General features: G+C 43.5%; 1 protein-coding gene across 1 annotated transcript in view; it reads right to left on the bottom strand.

Moving 5' to 3' along the window:
* LOC309568939 (receptor-type tyrosine-protein phosphatase H-like) overlaps positions 1–20791 on the bottom strand; it is a gene marked incomplete at its 5' end in the record, with an annotated part of 1053085 nt that overhangs the window by 650429 nt on the left and 381865 nt on the right. Inside the window, one exon of the mRNA XM_082274706.1 lies at positions 18443–18577. Coding sequence (XP_082130832.1) covers positions 18443–18577 — 135 coding nt within the window. The remainder of the gene's footprint in view (positions 1–18442; positions 18578–20791) is intronic.

Here is a 20791-nt window from a genome sequence, read left to right on the forward strand (position 1 = left end):
ACTACATGAACAATGACCCGAATAATTACCCAAAACATCACACAATTGTTAGATAATGAGGTACAGCTGACTCATGGCTAATCCCATGTACAGTGGGATACATGATGATGATACATCTCAATACACAAACAATAGGAAGAGACCCCAGTATCAGTCTGTCTGTCTCCTACATTTTAGTACATGGAATACACATAATTTAGGCCTCACAGACTTCATAGCAATGGTCTACAACAGTCTAGGTCTCACGGTGTAAAGTGGGATTAAATCTTCATATTTCTATATGAAGATATTGCTGACAAATATTAAAGTCCCTCTTGAAGCAATCCAAACCATTAAGTATCTGCCTTTCACTTCCAGTGATGGTGAACACCGTCACAGTGAGAGACAGAACAACAACATAAAAATCCAGAAAAACGCATTTCAAAAAAAGTTATAAATTGATTTACATTTTAATAGGTGAAATAAGTATTTCATCCCCTATTAACCAGCATGATTTCTGGCTCCCAGGTGTCTTCTATACAGGTAATGAGCTGAGATTAGGAGCATTCTCTTAAAGGAAGTGCTCCTAATCTCAGCTTGTTACCTGTATAAAAGACACCTGTCCACAGAAGCAATCAATCAATCAATCAATCAGATTCAAAACTTTCCACCATGGCCAGGACCAAAAAGCTGTCCAAGGATGTCAGGAACACGATTGTAGTCCTACACAAGGCTGGAATGGGCTACAAGACCATCGCCAAGCAGCTTGGTGAGAGGGTGACAACAGTTGGTGCGATTATTCGCAAATGGAAGAAACACAAAATCCCTGGGTTTGGGGCTCCATGCAGGTATCTCACCTCGTGGAGTTTCAATGATCATAGGAACAGTAAGGGCATTAGCCCAGAACAACACGGGAGAATCTTGACAATGATCTCAAGGCAACGGGGACCATAATCACCAAGAAAACAATTGGTAACCCACTACACCATGAAGATCTGAAATCCTGCAGTGCCAGCAAGGTCCCTGTAGCGGCCGCCCCAATGGAAAGAGGGGTTTCACCGCCAGAGATGTTCTCTTCCCCCTAGTGGGAGGGATTCTGTAGAGTAGAGCAGGAACCGCTCTTACCAGAGCTAGGGATTTAGCGATCCAAGCAGAAGAGGGATAGCCTTCTCCCACAAACATGAGATGAGACTCTATGTTGATGGTAAGCAAGAAGAACTGTTTATTGAACCCACAGACACACATTATATACACTATCAGGTCAGATGAGGCTGATTGCATTAGCATATGCAGATAGATTTATATACAGAAACAGAATAACCATGAACTAATTATCTAGCCACCTGGCCAGAACAATGCAAGGTCATTAACATCTAACAATGGAACAGGAATACTTAGCACAATACACATTCTATCTCAAAACACAGACAGTATTAGCATATTTAACAATGTGTGGACGACAAGTGGCTGAGCCGATGACATTAGCAGTCTGCCATGAGACATGCCATCTTCAGTTGCTCAGAAGATGAATAAAGGGAACATAAAATGAAATAAAAGGCAATGTCCCAAACTCATAGGAAAATGACACAAAGGGGTTTACAATACAGGGACAGGGTGATCCGTCACAGTCCCCCTGCTAAAGAAAGCACATGTACAGGCCCGTCTGAAGTTTGTTAATGAACACCTAAATGATTCAAAGGAGAACTGGGTGAAAGAGTTGTAGTTAGATGAGACCAAAATCAAGCTCTCTGGCATCAACTCAACTCGCCTTGTTTGGAGAAGGAGGAATGCTGCCTATGACCTCAAGAATACCATCCCCGCTGTCAAACATGGAGGTGGAAACATTATGCTTTTGGGGTGTTTTTCTGCTAAGGGGACAGGACAACTCCTCTGCATCAAATGGATGATGGACGGGGCCATGTACCATCAAATCTTGTACAGTCAAATCTTGGGTGAGAACCTCCTTCCTAGCTCAGCCAGGGCATTGGCAATGGGTCGTGGATAGATATTCCAGCATGAAAATGATCCAAAACACATGGTCAAGGCAACAAAGGAGTGTCTCAAGAAGAAACACGTAAGGCCCTGGAGTGGCCTAGCCAGTCTCCAGACCTTAATCCCAGAGCAAATATGTTGAGGGAGCTAAAGGTTAGCAAATGTCAGCCTCCAAACCTTAATGACTTGGAGAGGATCTGCAAAAAGGAGTGGGACAAAATCCCTCCTGAGATGTGTGCAAAGCTGGTGGCCAACTACAAGAAAAGTATGACCTCTGCGAATGCCAACAAGGGTTTTGGCACCAAGTACTAAGTCATGTTTTGCGAAAGGGGACAAATTCTTATTTCATTCATTAAAATGCAAATCAATTTATAACTTATTTGAAATGCTTTTTTTCTGGATATTTTTGTTGTTATTCTGTCTCCCACTGTAAAAATAAACTGACCATTAAAATTATAGGCTGATCATTTCTTTGTCAGTGGGCAAGCGTACAAAATCAGCAGGGGATCAAATGCTTTTTTCCCTCACTGTGGGTAGTATAATTTCCTTGTAGAGATTGAGGTCAATATGTGTCACCATAACTTTTTTTTTTATGAAAAGGGGCTTACGCTATTCATCTATTCATTCCAATTTATAGGGCCTGAGTATAAGATATAAAGTCGATCAACTATCCCCCTCACTTTTAGTTTCTGTAAACATGCTAATGTTACGAGCTGGGAATTACCAATAAGGTAGCTATTATTCTTGTTATCCTAACTCAGCCATAATTGATCATGTAGCTTTATGTTCTATGGTAATTTGTGATCTTTCCTAATGTAGATATCTGTATTTCTGAAGTCCCCAGTTCAGTCTTCCCCGTTTGCTCCAGTGCCCACCTGGGGACCATATACACTGGTGCAATATTGCTTCCACACAGCAGGCTAAACAAGGTTTTGAAATTTGATATATATATATATATATATATATATATATATTGTTTATTTGAGTCTTAAGTATTGTTATTTGTCTTCAGAGGATTTCTGTATGACGCTCGTGTGTCCCGATGAAGCTTAATCTCAGTGAAACACGTTGACACATGAGGATCTCTTTTTTCTCATTGAATTTACCAAGCAAGAGTATTGTAACTGGTCCAGTTGATCCATTCAGAACCATGATACTTGCTTTTAGAAATTCTGCTTGTTTTAAAAAAAAATATGTATAATAAAATGTATGATTTTATTTAAGAGTCCTTGTTTGGCCCATATAGTCCGACTGTTCTAGTTTTTTTTTTTTTTTTTGGTTTACATATACAATACCGATGTTGGCCTAGAGTCACATCAGCATATACTTTAAATTACTTTGTGGTTAAACACCATTTACTCTGACACTCCTATTAGGAGTCAAAAGAATTTATAACTTTCGTTTATTTAAATATTTGTTGCCTTATAGTAATACTGTAAATGCCTATTGTGCATACACTACGCACAGCCCTATATTGTCAGACTATACAGGTATGGATGGGGGGGGGGGGGGTTATGGTACAAATTCAGAAAGATTGTTCATTAACACAAAGTGGGAGGTTAGTGATGATTTTAAAAACCTATGGGAATCAAATGTGCTGGCATGTTCCACTAAAATGATGGAACTTTTGATACAATACTTTAATCAACAATTGAAAGTTGCTGATGAGGAGATAAAGAAGATATATAATAGTAATGTTCAAGTATGTTTCATTGTGAATTTTCAAGCTAAAGCTGTACAAATTAAGAAACATCTAGAACAGTTTACTAAAGATCTAATACAGAAAAAGGAAAAATTATCCTGGAACAAATTAGCATTTGGTGATAATTATGCATACACATTGCTCCAAGTAGGAACAAAAAGGTGGAACAAACGCAATTGGTTTAATAAATGAACTAGGGAAGTTGCTAGTGAGTCTGATTCCTCTACTGTATCTCACAATTCTCATTCTACTCGTCCCTTCAACCATACATAATTTAGGACACGTTTTTTGAGGAAAAGATCCAAGGCTGATAACGAACATGGTGGTATTGATAAAAAAAAAGAATGGTGAAGGGTTCTCCTACACAATCTACTCACCTTGGTAATGGTTCTTCACATATTCTATCTCTTGATATTTCACAAGAGACATTCCTAACTCTCAAGCATCAGGTAATAACACTTCTATTGACACTTTTGGAAACAATTTTTACAGCATCACAAAATAAGCACTTGGCCTCTAATTAATCTATTGACATATCCGATTCTTCACATACACAAATACAAGTACAAGGAACATTGGTGCAAGCAGTAGCTGCATCACCTGCACAGGTGGGAGATATCCTCAAAATGAAAGAGAAACATAACACCCACCAGTAAATGATACTTCTTTTTTAGAGAAAGAAATGAAAGAAAAAATGACAATCTGGACCGTTTTGTCATGAAGGGCTCCTAGATTCTCATCTTGAAAAAAATTTTTTAATCGTCACACACACTTACCCCTATTGAGCCGAAAGTGTTACGATTGGGACTGAGTTTTTGTTCCAACACGAACACCGCACGTTTTGATGTCATCAAAGAGTTGAACTCTTGCAGGCTTACATACAAGTATATATTTGACAAGGAACGACAAAATAAAAAAACCGAAAAAGATGTCTTGGATCTATGGAAGGATTTCTCTGTCCAAGATTTTCGGGCATTGAATTGAATTATGCAGTTACTACAGAAGAATGTGGACTGTACCATAGATGAAGATGAAGAGACTATGGAGGAAGGGGCGACATCCTCCCTTCCACCCTTGAAAATATTAACCAAGATACTGTAGATCTGATGCAAGTGCAAATACATCCTACATCAGAAAGAAATCTAATAAATTCCTTCAGCTTCAAACTAATCCAAACATCTGGGCTTTTTTTTTACATAAGTTCTGATATAGAAAAATTTAATATGTTCAAACTATTCCAATATTATGATAATCTTAATCCCCAAGAGAGGCAAGCCCTCACAAATTTGAGTAACAAGTCACAAATAGTAATTAAACCATCTGACAGAGGCTGGAACGTAGTACTGATGGACACTCTACAAAATAGAAATATGTGCGGGGACAGTTTGAAAAACATATTAACCACCTCCCACCCGGGCCATTGTACATATACGGCCGGGTGGGAGTCTCGTCCTTCTGATCGGACGTTCCAGAACGTCCATCAGAAGAAGTGAGATTGCGCCGCCGCGGGCACGCGCAGCGGCGCGATCTCGATGTGCCTGTGTCCCTCGGACACAGAGCAACAAGATTCGGCAGGAGGGCCCTGTGATTGGCCCTCCTGATCACAGGACGGCTGTGTCCAAACACAGCCGTCATGTAATGTCAATACAGTCGTTGTAACGGCTTCAATCTCTTCTCCTCCTGACAGATCCTGTCAGTGAGGAGAAGAGCAGAGGATCGATACTGCAGCCGGGGGGATCAGTGAGTATTTCTAAGTACTCACTGATCACAGGGGGGGTCTGTGCTGGTATTCAGATGATTGATTACCAGTGCAGCCCTGGGAGGGGGGGTGCCACTAGAGCCACCAGGGATGCCCACCCATGACCACCAGGGATGCCCACCATGGCCACCAGGGATGGCAAACAGGGCTCAGAGAGCCTGCCAGTGGTGCCCTCCCTATCAGTGCTGCCCACAATTGCCATCTATCAGTGCTGCCCACCAGTGCCCATTATTGCCATCTATCAGTGCCACCCACCAGTGCCCATTATTGCCCACCAGCGCTGCCTATCAGTGTACATCAGTGCCCCCCATCAGTGCTGATCAGTGCCACCCATCAGTGCCGATCTGTGCCACCTACCAGTGCCGCCCATCAGTGCCCATCAGTGCTGCCTATCAGTGCCCATCAGCGCTGCCTATCAGTGGCCATCAGCGCTGCCTATCAGTGCCCATCAGCGCTGCCTATCAGTGCCCACCAACGCTGCATATCAGTGCTATCTATCAGTGCCACATATCAGTGCCCATCAGTGCTGCATATCAGTGCTACCTATCAGTGCCCATCAGTGCTGCATATCAGTGCCACCCCATCAGTGTCTCCTCCTCAGTGCCTGTCAGTGCGGCATCATCAGTGCTCATCAGTGCAGGAAAAAACGTATCTATTTACAAAATTTTATAACCTAAACAAAAAAACTTATTTTTTTTTCAAACTTTTCCATATTTTTTTATTTGTGCACCAAAAAAGAAAAAACCTGGTGGTGATCAAATACCACCAAAAGAAAGCTCTATTTGTGGGGAAAAAATGACACAAATTTGGTTTAGGTACAGTGTTGCATTACCGCGCAATTGTCATTCAAAATGCAACAGCGCTAAAAGCTAAAAATTGGTCTGGGAAGGAAGGGGGTTTAAGTGCCCGGTATTGAGGTAGTTAAAATACAACACCCATGCATCCCGACTTTTATGCCCTCCCAAAAAACACCCAAAAACACCACAAACCCTCCTGGAGGACCAATCATATCAGGAATAGGTTTTTATACAGAAAAGGCAAGTAGATTGATAGACCAACATTTGTACCCCCATATCTCTAGTTTGCCATCTTATATACAGGATACCCCCAATTTGTTGCAACCATTGAATGGAATCATAGCCCCAAGTGGTTGCTAAATTTTTACGTAGGAGAGACTCGACTTTCGAGTCATTCAACCTGTTCATTTTAGAACTTTTGTCACATGTCCTCAAATACATTCTCGTTCAATGGCTCCCAAGTACAAGGAGTAGCTATGGGCACATGCTGTGCCCCCACTTCTGAATCTATTAATGTACATGGACCACATACTGGGATGGTTCAGGTACATAGATGATGGGCTGCTATGATGGTGTGGATTGAATAGAAAACTGCAGGAACTTTTTGTGAAACTGAGGCAGAACAAATACAATCTAAAGTTTACTATGGCATATGATAATGCAAAGATTGCTTTTCTTGACACTACTATAATTCTTCAGCAAGATGGAACAATTGATACTACCCTGTTTCATAAACCAATGGCAGGGAATACAATATTACATGCTGATAGTGCCCACCCACATCCACTAATGAAAAGCATTCCCAAATCTCAGTACCTGAGATTAAAAAGATACTGTTCAACTGAGGACATGTTCAAGACAGAGGCCAACAAATTACATACTTGATTACTAGCAAGAGGATACACGAAAACCACGCTGCACAAAGCATTTAACAAAACCATGACATGAGGTCCCTTTTCTATGGTATCCACTCATCCCGATCCAGAAGATAGATTTCCTCTGGTAAAGGGTCACATAGCGGGCACCCTATACTCATTTATATCCTATTATGCTCCTAATCTAAACCATTTTCAATTTTTCCAATCGATGTTTGATACCTTGTCCCCGATTGTTTTCGGGGGAGACTCTAACATTGCGTTTGATCAGAGACTCGACAAAAATAAACCGCTGTCTCACCAGCAATTGGCTCCATCTAAGCAAAGTCTCCGTATTTGTAAACTCCTGGCTAAACAGAGTCTGGTGGACATTTGGAGGGAGACTAATCCAAATGTAAAGGATTACACACACTACTCTCATCCCCATCTCTCTTTTGCTCGGATAGATCATATCTTTATTTCCTCACCGCATGTCCCACTAGCAACCAGATCTTATATCAGGGATGCACCCTGGTCTGACCATTCGGGGGTCTTTCTGCAATTGTTGGGAGGTGGGCAGCGGTCTCGTGAATACATTTGGAGACTGAATGAATCTCTTCTCAGAAACCCCAGTACTGTTAGTGAAATTGACAGGGCCATTCAAGAATATTTTAGCCTAAATGACAATCAGGAGATCTCCCGGGAAACACTTTGGGCAACGCACAAGGCCACCATCAGAGGGGTCCTAATCCAAATCTCTTTGCGCATCCTCAAGGCACATAAAGCTGACGTGGACCGACTTGATAGGGAATTTAGGGAACTTAGCGATAAACATAAAAATAACCCATCTAGTCAATCAGCGGAAGCTCTTGGAGCTGCTAGACTCTCTCTCAATCTAGCTATGACCACTAAGGCTGAAAAACACTTGCAATGGACTTCGGCTAAATTTTACCATCAAACTGATAGAATAGGCTCTTACCTCGCCCACAGACTACATCCCAAACAATGCCTCTATGCGCTTCCAAAAATTAAAGCAGCTGGGGGGAATCTAACTCAGAACCCACAGCGTATATTGCAGGCTTTCCGCAAATTTTTTGATGGCCTCTACAATCCTACCTCATCCCCTTCTATGGAGGAGGTACAGTCCTTTCTTTCCTCATTGTCTCTTCCTCAACTTAGCGAACAGCACTGCTCAGAACTCGAAAGTCCTTTTTCGGAAGATAAGATCGTACGGGCCATTAAAAAATCTAAATCGAGCTCTGCACCGGGACCGGACGGTTTTTCCAACATGTATTACAAAACTTTTGCACCGACATTAGCCCCTCATTTGGCGGCATTTTTTTAACGCCCTGCACAAGGGTTCAGCACTAGATAGGTCACTTAACTCTGTTTTTATTTCAGTCATACCCAAACCGGACAAGGACCCGAGTCTTGTCAATAATTATCGGCCGATTTCATTAATCAATAACGACCTCAAACTCATGACTAAAATTCTAGCTCACCTTTATTGCTCCCTACATACATAAGGACCAAGTGGGCTTCATACCGGGGAGACAGGGGCCGGATCAGATTCGTAGAGCAATTGACATAGTATCCCTCCTGCAAGCTAATTGGGATGGGGGTGCTCCACAGAAGGGCTTCCTGCTATCATTGGACCTACAAAAGGCCTTTGATTCCATATCTTGGACATACTTGTTTTAAGTGCTCCGGCAATGGGGGTTTGGTCCGACCTTTCTGAATATCATTGAAGCTCTGTACTCCACACCAGAGGCTTGAATCAAATTACAGGGCCATTACTCGACCCCACTCTCAATTTCAAGCGGCACTAGGCAGGGGTGTCCTCTATCACTCCTGCTTTTTGCCATTGCGATTGAATCTTTGGCTGTTTCTATCAGGGATCACCTGGACATCCAAGGGGTCCGATGCGGGCCGAATACCCATAAATGCGCATTTTTTGCGGACGACTTGCTTTTATTTTTGACGAATCCATTGGTCTCCTTGCCGAATGTCTGCCGGACCCTTGAGGCCTTTTCTAGAGCCTCGGGCTTGAGAGTCAATTTCTCAAAATCAATGGCTCTGAATGTTAACCTCCCTCAGTCAGAGGTCATCAATCTCCAGTCCAATTTTAAATTCTCTTGGGCGGAATCCTCCATCCCGTACTTGGGTATTAAATTGACACCTTCCGTGGACCGCTTGTTTGGAGCTAATTACCCTGGTCTGGTCAAACACGGGTAGTCTCTGAACTCGACGGCTGGAAACAACTGCGTCTCTCTTGGCTAGGTAGAATTCATTCAATAAAGATGACCTTACTGCCCCAAATTTTATACTATTTTCGCTCACTCCCTATCCCAATTCCCAAACGTTATCTACTGAAAGTACAATCTAGACTCACCAAATTTATATGGGGAACTAAGGGTTATAGGCTTTCTCGGAAGGTATTATTCCATTCCAGGAAACAGGGTGGACTGGGGGTGCCTTACTTGTGGTGGTATTTCCAGGCTGCGCGCTTAGCCCAGACCTCTGAGATTTATAAGCGCTTGGATATACCGGACTGGGTTAATATTGAGCATCAGGCAGTCCCGCTGAACACCCTGGACTTCCTCCTTTGGTGCCCACCCAGGCGAAGACCTCCTATACTTTCCCCTACCCTTTCACATTCTATTCAATTATGGGACTCTCTCAGAACACATCCTGCACTGGTCTCCCCCATTAAACCTTTAGCGCATATTTTCCCAAACCCATTGTTTCCACCGGGCGAGGACATTCTGGCTTTCAAGTGGTGGTTAGATAAAGGTCTCTACAGGATAGGACACTTTTTTACACACTCGGGCCCGATAACTATTGCAAAACCAAATTGAAAATGCCAAAATCCGAACATTTCAGGTTCCTCCAACTAAAACATTTTTTGCATTCCCTATGGACGACTAAACCCATTCCCCCTAACGTTTCCCCTTATGAAACTTGGTGTGGTAAGTTAACGGAAAGGAAGGGTGGTATTACGGTCATCTATAATTCACTGGCCTCACGGTCCTCAAAGACGAACTATATGGAGGCATGGGAGACTGATCTAGCAAGCGAATGGTCTGTGGAGGAATGGTACCGGGCTTCCACCAGAGCATCCCGTGGTATACTTAATGTAGCATTGGTTGAGGCCAACCGGAAGGTTCTAATGAGGTGGTATTTGGTCCCCTCCCGGGTCTCACGAATGTTTCCCTCGACTTCTCCTCTATGCTTTAGGAGTTGCAGCATGGTGGATGATATGTTACATGTTTGGTGGTCGTGCCCCAAAATTAGGGGATTTTGGAATAAGGTCTTCAATGTTATCCGCAAGTTAACGAGGGTGACTCTGACACAAAACCCATCTATAGCTTTATTGAATGTGCAGAATTTTACAGCACTTTATATTGACGGGAGCCAAATTAGCCATAGCGGGGGCTTGGAAATGCCCTTCGGTATCCTTTCCTAGAGCTAAACGGAAAATCTCCTGGATTATGACCCAAGAAAAACTGGTTAGTGTGCTGGAAAATTCTTCAGCTAGGTTTGAATCTACATGGGAGCTGTGGGCAGCTTATGTGAAGGTCCCACTCTATTGATTGTATTTCCTTGCTTCCTCTCTAGGCAGCTTCTTTGAGGGATGGTCATCCCTGGTCAATGTTCTCTTCTCCTTTCTCTCTTCTTTTTCTGTTCTTTCCCTTTCTTTCCTTTCTTCCTTCTCCTGGTAACTCCATGTTTGGACGTTAACGGTTACAAATTGTTGATATCATTCCTGGTTTCTTTTATAGTAACTGACCATTAGCTGGTACTACATAAACTTGGCTCAGGTTTAGACCTGCATGTAGCCGCCATAGGGTGGTGGGATGATTATTGGCTTTTGAATACCTTTTTCTCATATAAGGCCTCCGGCCTGGGGGGTCCCCTCCCTGCGCACAGCTGGTTCCCAATAGGGGTGCGCGGACGGGTCTCGCCTTGGGGGGGTCGAACATTCTCCTTTGTTTAGCCTAAAGGTTGGGTATCCCTTGCAAGATATTCCCACTGTGCCACATTTACCTGTTACAATGGGGGTATACTGTGATTTGTAAGGTACCGGTTATTAATTTTTTTTACAATTCTTGTAGATACAAATGTTATTCAGACAATGTGTTCTTCTGTAATGTTATTATCTCAATAAACATTTATTGAAATTAAAACCATGACATGAGATGTTGTTTAATAAGAAAAATAAATCAAATCAGGACACAGGGAGGTTGATTACAACCTATTTTACCAACACACCTAATTTCGTAGCATAATACAAAAACACTGGAGCGTACTCACAAGCGACCGAATAGTAAAAAAAAACACTTTGAAGAATACCCTGAAATAACATATCAGAGATGTACGTCTCTCCAGGACTGCATTGTTACTAGCCACAATACTAGGGAGAAAACAACCGATGATGGCAACCCCGGTGTATACAAATGTGGGAAATGCGCATTTTGCCCTTGGGTACTTCCTTTAGACTACCCAATGGCAAAACAATAGAAGTCAAACAACATATCACGTGTCAAACACTGGGGTTGTATATTATGTTTTACCCATGTGGTGCCTTCTACATAGGCAAGACTATCAGACCATTTTGGAAAAGAATATCTGATCATGTTTGCTACATTAGGAATGGCCAACTAAACGCATCAATTAGGGTCATGTTGGTCTAAAACAGTGGTCTCCAAACTGTGGCCCGGGGGCTGAATGCGGCCCTTTGGTTGATTTTTTTTTTTTTTACCTATGACACCAACAATGGGGCACAGTTCCTCCAAATGACACCAATGATGGGGCACAATTCTTACAACGACACCAACAAAGGGGCACAGTTCCTACCAATGACACCAATGATGGCACACAGTTCTTTGCATTGACACTAACGATGGGGCACAAGTCCTCTCACTGACATAAAAGATAAGACATTTTTTACTTCCACAGATGCTGGGTCATTTTCTACTCTCGATGGCCACAGTCTGGCCCCCCTGAAGTCTGAAGGACAGTATCCTGGCCCTTTGTTTAGAAAGTTTGGAGACCCCTGGTCTAAAGCATAACTAAAATGAATCTGTAATTAAATATACTGTCTTGGAAAAAGTTTTGAAAGGACCCATGTGGGGGGGATTTGGGCAAAAGACTCCTATGTAAATCCAGATGGTTTTACAATCTTAGAGCTACTACCACCCCCCCCCCCCCCCCACCATGGACTCAACAATATGCTGAGCTTTGAACCCTTCCTGTAGGGCTCTAATTATTGAGCCCCTAAAGCTGCCGACATTTGTTAACACACGTACAGATGTGGTTATACTGGGTTTATCCCTAAATGTTGGAACGACACAGTTGTAATTATATGGGCTAGTGCTTTAGATATGCAATAATTACAATGGCTGGGATTTAAACACTTGAGATGTATGTTTTTTCATTTGTGTAATACATATATCTAGGGTTTGGCCTGTTGTGTGCAATGTGGTCGGATGTGCTGTGTTCTGGAGAGACTGTGTTAAGGATGGATATGTGCTCTGGCACACTATATCCAATCCCTTGTGTTGGTTCCTCCCCTCTCTTTTGAGATAAAGGGCTCTGACACACAGCGCGGCCTCTTTGCGTGTCATCTGGCGCATGCTCAGTGGTTGCAGATGACGACAATTCATGTGGTGGCAACTCCATCTACGTCTGGGTAGGAGTCTGGCTGGTGGGGGTATATAGTGGGAGTGCTCTGATACAGATACTGTTACAGGCACCAGAGTGAAACTCCGCTTTAATGTAGATATCTTTATTTCTGAAGTGCCCAGTTCGAGCTCCTCCTATTGCTCGGGTGCCTGTCTGGGGACCATATATTGTACACTGTGGTGCAATATTGCTTTGGTATGTTCTACACAGCAGGCTAAACAATGTTTTGAAACATGATGTGTGTGACTGCGTGACTTTAACGGACAATTGCGCGGTCGTGCGACACTGTACCCAAATGAAATTGACGTCCTTTTTTCCCCACAAACAGAGCTTTCTTTTGGTGTTATTTGATCACCTGTGCAATTTTTACTTTTTGCGCTATAAACAAAAAAAAAAAATAACAATATTTTCACATTTTTTTATATGAAATCCCCCCCCCCCCAAAAAAATGTAAAAATCTAAATTGTTTAACATTTTAGGCCAATTTGTTTTCTGCTACATATTTTTGGTAAAAAAAAAAAAAATCGCAAAAAGCGTATTTGGATTGGTTTGCACAAAAGTTATTGCGTTTACTAACTATGGGAAAGATTTATGTCAATTTTATTGTTTTTTTTTTTAACTAGTAATGGCGGTGATCTGCGTTTTTTTTGCGGGACTGCGACATTGCAGCGGACAGATCGGACCCTTGACTGACATTTTTGAAACTTTTGGGAGTACCAGTGACATTACTACAGTAATCAGTGCTATACATATGCACTGTTATAGTAAAAATGACACTGGCAGGGAAGGGGTTAACTTTATTAGTGATCAGTGGGTTAAATGTATCCCTAGGGGCATGTTTCTAACTGTGGGGGGGCGTGGCTAGTGATGTAACCACAGAGACATACGATCCTACATAGCAGGATCGTGTAGTTCAGGGGTCCTCAAACTTTTTAAACCGGGGGCCAGTTCACTGTCCCTCAGACACTGTTGGGGGCCGAACTATAAATTGAAAAAAATATGAACGAATTTCAATGCACATATTTTATTTATACTGCACAAAAAAAACAGGAAAAACAATAGAATATTTAAAAGGAAGAACAATTTTAATCAACATAAACTTATTGGTATTTCAATGGGAAGTATGAGCCTGCTTTTGGCTAATGAGATGGTCAATATCCGGTTCCATATTTGTCATTGTCATCCTGTGCCCTGCTCATCCCAGAGGTAGCACACCATACAATGATGATGATGAGGAGGAGGATGAAGGTGGTGCTGGCCCAGTGCACAAGGCATGCATGTGATGACAGGGTTGACCTAATCACCCCTCCCCCCTATAGAAGCCCCTATTCCTTGCACAGTATTAGATAGGACACATGTGTGTACAGTAATATCTCCCCAGACCTCCATTCAGCACACAATGGGATCGATGGAGAATTGTGCATCCACCCCCCCCACATGCAGCCGCTCCCCTGGTCCCCCAGTGGTGTCAGCCTAGCCCTAGACGGGAGGTGTAATGTCCCCGGTGACAGACCCCCACAACCGGTCCCCTTTACCTTCTCACCCGGCACCTCCACTTCCTGCTGCCCGGGAGCCAGGTGAAAAGAGCGGCAGCCTGGAAGGAGGCGCTCCAAGTCACTGACACACTGGGAAGAGGAGGAGTGCGGAGGGAAGAAGCCGCCCACGGTCACTCCCCGCATTCAAATCAACGGCAGCAGAGCCTCTGCCTCCTGTATTGGCTCCTGTCACAGGCGGAGTGCATTTCAGATCACTCCGCCTGTGACAGAGCCGGACCTATACAGGAAGCAGCGGCTCTGTCACTGACATCCTAAGTCTCCTACGGCAGCCAGGAGATCGCACGGCACTTGCAGGTGTCCGTGAGCCACCGGCCAAAGGCGGGAGAGCTTAGTAGTCCCTCCTCCTTGGCTCCTCTAGGTTGCGGCTCGAGAAGCACTCTTAACAGAAGCAGCAGTCTGGTAATATATATACAGTATATATATATATATATATATATATATATATATATATATATGTATGTATATGTATTATATTAAAAGACTGCTGCTTTGTATATTATATTTACTGCTGATATATAATATTAGGGATCACACAAGACTGCTGCTTTTGTATATATTCTATTTACTAGTAAATATAAAATTTACAAAGCAGCAGTCTTGTGTGATCCCTAATATTGTATATCAGCAGTAAATATAATATATACAAAAGCAAAAGTCCTGTGTGATCCACAAAAGTATTATTATTATATAGCGCAGTGTGTGTGTATGTATATGTGTATGTGTGTGTATATATATATATATATATATATATATATATATATATATGTGTATATGTGTGTGTGTGTGTGTGTGTGTGTGTGTGTGTGTGTGTGTGTGTGTGTGTGTACTGCTATATAATATTGGGGATCACACAAGAATCCTGCTTTCATATGCATTATATTTTCTTGCTGACATATAATAATTTGGATTATAATATATCATTTTCTAATACTGCTGCCTATATACAGTATATACTGCTGATTTAAGAATATCCTTCTGTTTCCTCATCATACACTGGCCCACCCGTCCCCATCTCTTCTCTTACCTTCTCTTCTAGTTCAAACCATGTGTGTCTGTGTGACAGCCAGGGACTGTGGGCGCCTCTGTCTTGTGGGCGGGGACGAATGACATCATGTTGACTCAGCACTTCATTGGCTGGAAGCACCCGTCCGTCCTGTGTGAGGCCTGCACACTGAGTGACAGGCAGTCGATGGAGTCTTGGAGGATCGCGGGGATAGCGGTGCCGCGATAGCCGCGGCCGCCGCAAAACATGAATGATCCATCCATCCGGGCCTGCGGGCCGTGTTCAGGACCCTGGCGGGCCGGATGCGGCCCGTGGGCCGTAGTTTGAGGACCCCTGGTGTAGTCTGTGCAGTTAGATCAGGGAGAATGACAGGCGGCTTTGTTTACATCAGCCGCCTGCCTTTCTCCCTTTCCAGCAGGAGATTGCTAGTGACCAGCAGACATTGGAGCTGCCGGTCACTCGCGCGGGGATGTCAGGAAACGAGCGGGGCGGGAGCACGCCTTCGGCCGCGCACGCTCGCCCCCTAGAGGCTCCTGGGCGAGCGACGTAGCCCTACACCGGTTTGCCCAGGAGAGCCAGACTGCAGCAGTAAATAGTAGTCGTGCGGCGGTCGGCAAGTGGTTAAAAACCTTCTTGTTTGGCCTATATAGTCTGACTTTTTTTTTTTGGGTTTATAGAAGTGATCGAGTCTATGGATTCTTCTTCCTTCATCTGTGCCCTATGAAGATTCTTCTCTGTCAGAGGACCAGTCAAGCAGCTGAGATCTGACTGTGGTACCAACTTTGTTGGGACATGTAAAGAGTTGCAATTAGACAATTTATTGGCCAACAATTGATGTACTTGGTTATTTAACCCTCCACATTCTTCACACATGGGAGGATTCTGGGAACAAATTATTGGAGTAGCACGAAAATTTTTTACTCCATGTTGCAGAATCATACGTTTTTACCACTCACCCATGAGACTTTGTCTACCTTTCTTGCTGAAGTGTCTGCCATAGTGAATGCAAGACCTTTAGTGCCAGTATCTTCAGATCCTGATGCTCCAGTGATACCTACTCCAGCTTTGCTTCTTAATCAAAAGATTGGGACTGCTGTAATATCTTCAAGTGAGATCAACCCCAAGGATATCTACAGGCATCAATGGAAGCAGGTACAACATCTACCCAATGTGTTTTGGCATCACTGGAGGAAGGAGTATCTTCGTCATCTTCAAGGTTGTCACAAATGGCAAACATCTAAGCCTAATTTCAAGGTTGGAGATCTCATCCTTCTAAAGGACAAAGAAGTTTGTCGGAATGAATGGCCTATGGGTCCTATTACTAAAGTTATGCCCAGTGATGATAACAAGGTCTGGACGGTAGAGGTCAAGGAAAGCAAGGGAGAATTGACTCGACCAATTACAGTACATAGTATGGCCCCTTTCACGTGTGTGCGACTTGTCCTGCGACTTGGGACTGCAAAGTCGCATGAAAAGTCGTACCCCATGATTTCTAATGAGTACCGTTTATATCTGTGCAACTTCAAGTTGCAACAACTTCAAAGTAGCCCCCGCACTACTTTGGTCCGACTGATGTGATTTGAGGTCCATAGACCTCAAGATTAAACAAGCATTACTTTAAGGCACGTCAATGTCTTGTGACTTTCAGGTCGCACAAGTGTGAAAGGGGCCTTAGTACTCCTTTTGCCAGGTGAGTGACTTATGCAAGCACTAACCATGCTATTGGCATGGCGGGGAGTACATTTCTGCTAATTACAGGTTCTACTTTTAACTTTGGCATTCTCTGAAGACGTCCTATGTCGGATTAGTACTTGTTCTGCCTTCCAATTAAACTTATGTTTATGTTTGCTTGTTGCCTGTTTCTCGTTTAAGGTTTCAGGACATTTATCAGTATTGGACTTATTGAATATATATATATATATATATACAGTATATGGTTTAACCACTTGCCGACCGTCCCACATATATATATATATACACTGTGGGACAGCGGCTTCTATAGGGGAAATCATGTACCTGTACGTGACCGCCACTTCTGGGTTGCGCGCTGGACACAGCGGGAGCCAATCAGCAGGTCCGATGTCCACGGGGACCCGCCGATCGTTCTTGAGAGAGGCAGAATGGCGGTCTGCCTATGTAAAATAGGCAGATCGCTGTTCTGTGACAAGGGAAGACAGAGAGCCTGTGTTTCTGCTAAGCAGGAACATGGATCGCTGTCATCCCACAGTACAAGCACCCCTCACACAGTTAGAAAGCACTCCCCCTGCCACTAAGTATACACAGGGGTGGGATCACCATGTGACATCACCAAGTGACTCCACCCTTTTGTCAGCAGTTGGAGACCATGCTCATGATGGTATGGGGTGGGCGGGGTCACCAAGTGACAACAAACACCAAACTTAGCATGTGCAGCCTGTCCCCTGGCTCTGTAAATATCAGGATTTTTATTTGTGTTAGTGAAAGAAGGAGATGATCAGAGGAGACAGGATCAAACAGTCTTTTTACACAATGCAATGATTAACCCCCTAGGTTCCATAGTGAGTGTTACAAGCCTATTTTATTGCATATACACACTGATTTTACTGTTGTGAGTTTAGTAACACTTTTAGTGATGCAGATTGTGCTGATATTGCAGTGACCATATTGTCTGAATAGATTGAGATTCATGAAAGTATGCAAATGCATAAAGCGGCATTTGAAACAGGACCTCCCCATCCTCCCTTAAGAAAAAATGCCCACTTAACCCTAACAGAAAATAAAACAAAAAAATCCTAATCAATCATAAAAGAGAAAGAAAAAAAAAAAAGGATGCAAAGGGGTGGCACAGAGGAAAGGAGGCAAGCATATATGCAGCTGATACAGAAAAAACTGAGCCATAGGGAGGACAGCTGGGTCTATGGGACTTTGAACACAGGACGGTACACAAGGGTATAGTATGTAGCCTACCACAGTATAGCTCTGTATCTTCTATGTTTGTTATTTTGTTCAGGAACAATTTTTGGCAATAAATTCAGAATTTTGCTGTTCTAACTCAAACCCAAGATGGCTCTGAATCAAATCCTGATCCCTAGTCTAGGTCAAATTAGAACAGTTGTGAGGTGTTTGATTAACATACCCGACCATTTTCCATGCAGTTGGTCAGCATTACAATGGTGTTAACATGATGCTCCCAAACCATCCTCCAGAAATCTGCAGTAGTGTTCGGCAATGGACCCTGGCTGGCTATGAATTCCTTTGTAGAATTGTAACCCTGAAAAATAGCAGAATTTGTTTAAGTGCAAAATTAAGTACATACGATATAATTTAAATAATTCATCACACTGTACCTATGCGAGGTATTGTAGGTTTACGGCTTTCATATTTGCATAAAGATTTGAAAAAAAAAAAAAAAAAAAACAGGATGACAGTAGAACTAGAAATGAATCACCATTTGTCCAGTGAGCAATATATATCATCCCAGTCCTTGTTTCCTTGAACGGATGTTGATAATCATCTGCACCTTTGGCCTAACTATGGCCATAGCAACCCTCTACAATCTTCCTGACACTAGAGTCTCAGTGTTTCCTCAGCTAAAAACTAAGAAAATCTGAAGTTTATAAATATGCAAAATATTCTATAGGCTATCTCACACTAAAACCTTCACTTAACCCTAAACGGCTAGCATTTGAAGTGGAAAAAGAGAATCACATAAAAAATGTGTGAATATAATATGCCAAGCTAAATGCAGATAAATCAATCTTATCCAGTGCATCAAATGATATACTACATACTCATACACATATATCGCCAAATGCAATAATACTGTACATAAAGAAGTGTACCACATAAATGAATCACCAAAACACAATAACAAATCACCAAAGTGAACATAGAAAATCAAAAACTTAAAGGCAATATATTGCAAAAAAATTAGTTTCCATAAATTGCCTCTTCTAATATCCATGTGCGATATTTGAACTCCTAACATAAGTAACTCAAAACAGCAAAGAAGAAAGTGAGGTGCCTGAGCTGTCACCCATTTCTGAGCCATCCCTTGATACACTCATTGATGCATTTGCATTCTTTGATGCCATGTGCCCTGAGATGCCTGCACTGGTACCAATGTCACCTGCAATCCATGAGGGGGAAGGCAAACCTGACCATAATGAGACAATGAAAATTGAAATAATACTGAAGAACCGGTGCCTGAAATTGCCCAAGACCCTCCAAGGATATAATCCCTCCTGAAGTAACACAATGTGACCGTGTCAGGGTGACCGGCTTCCGTGTCAGGGTGACCGGCAGGTGGTGCTGTGAAGCAGAGGAGCAGAGCGCGGGATCAGTGGCTGCATGTGAGTGAGAGGAGCGGGTGTGTGACCGACCGCGTGTGAGTAACCCCCCCCCCCAGTAGAGCGGCGGCGGTGACCGGGAAGTGACAGAGGGAGGCGGGTGCAGAGAGGAAGACTGACCGACTGAAGGAGGAGGGAGGAATCGCCGTCAGGAACTGCAAGTGACAGGCTTAAAGGGACACACACTAGGTAAGTAAGACAGGTGACTGGTGACTGAGATTGAACACTGACTGAGGGTGTAGTGTAGTACCTGAGTGTCTGTGAGTACCTATTACTACCTGAGTGCCTGTGAGTACCTATTACTACTGTGAGTGTTGTGCGACTGTGAGTGCTGTGCGACTGTGAGTGCTGTGCGACTGACCGGGCTGTGCAACTGTGAGTGTTGTGCGACTGACCGGGCTGTGCGACTGGGAGTGTTGTGCGACTGGGAGTGTTGTGCGACTGACTGGGCTGTGCGACTGAGTGTTGTGCGACTGACCAGGCTGTGCGACTGTGAGTGTTGTGCGACTGAGTGTTGTGCGACTGAGTGTTGTGCGACTGACCGGGCTGTGCGACTGGGAGTGTTGTGTGACTGTGAGTGTTGTGCGACTGACCGGGCTGTGCGACTGTGAGTGTTGTGCGACTGACCGGGCTGTGCGACTGTGAGTGTTGTGCGACTGACCGGGCGGTGCGACTGTGAGTGTTGTGAGACTGTGAGTGTTGTGCGACTGACCAGGCTGTGCGATTGTGAGTGTTGTGCGACTGTGAGTGTGAAGTGAGTGTAGCGGAGTACCAGAGGGTGAGAAGGCAGAGTTAGGAAGCTAGGAAACCAGAAACAGAAGAGGATGTGTTGAGCACTTGTGCCGACGAGGTGGGGCCCGCACTGGGATAAGGATAGAAAAAAAGGGAGGGGGGGAAAGTCTTCCAGGTGATGCAAAGTTCCAGTGTTGACACAGAGGGCAGCGCTGTAGGCAGGCAGAAGCCAAAAATCCCGCTGGCACATAAGAGAAGAGAGGACAGGCGCCACTGGGTGAGACAATAAAGGTTTATTGCATAGTATTCATAACAAACTTACATTAAGGCACGGCAAAGGCTTCTCCTAATGGCTCCTAAGCCCCTTCTATGGCGTGGTACTTCCGTCCTCCGGCCGAGCCAGC

This window comes from Pelophylax lessonae (assembly GCF_965119305.1).
Source record: "Pelophylax lessonae genome assembly, chromosome: 12".
NCBI classification, from domain to species: Eukaryota; Metazoa; Chordata; class Amphibia; order Anura; family Ranidae; genus Pelophylax; species Pelophylax lessonae.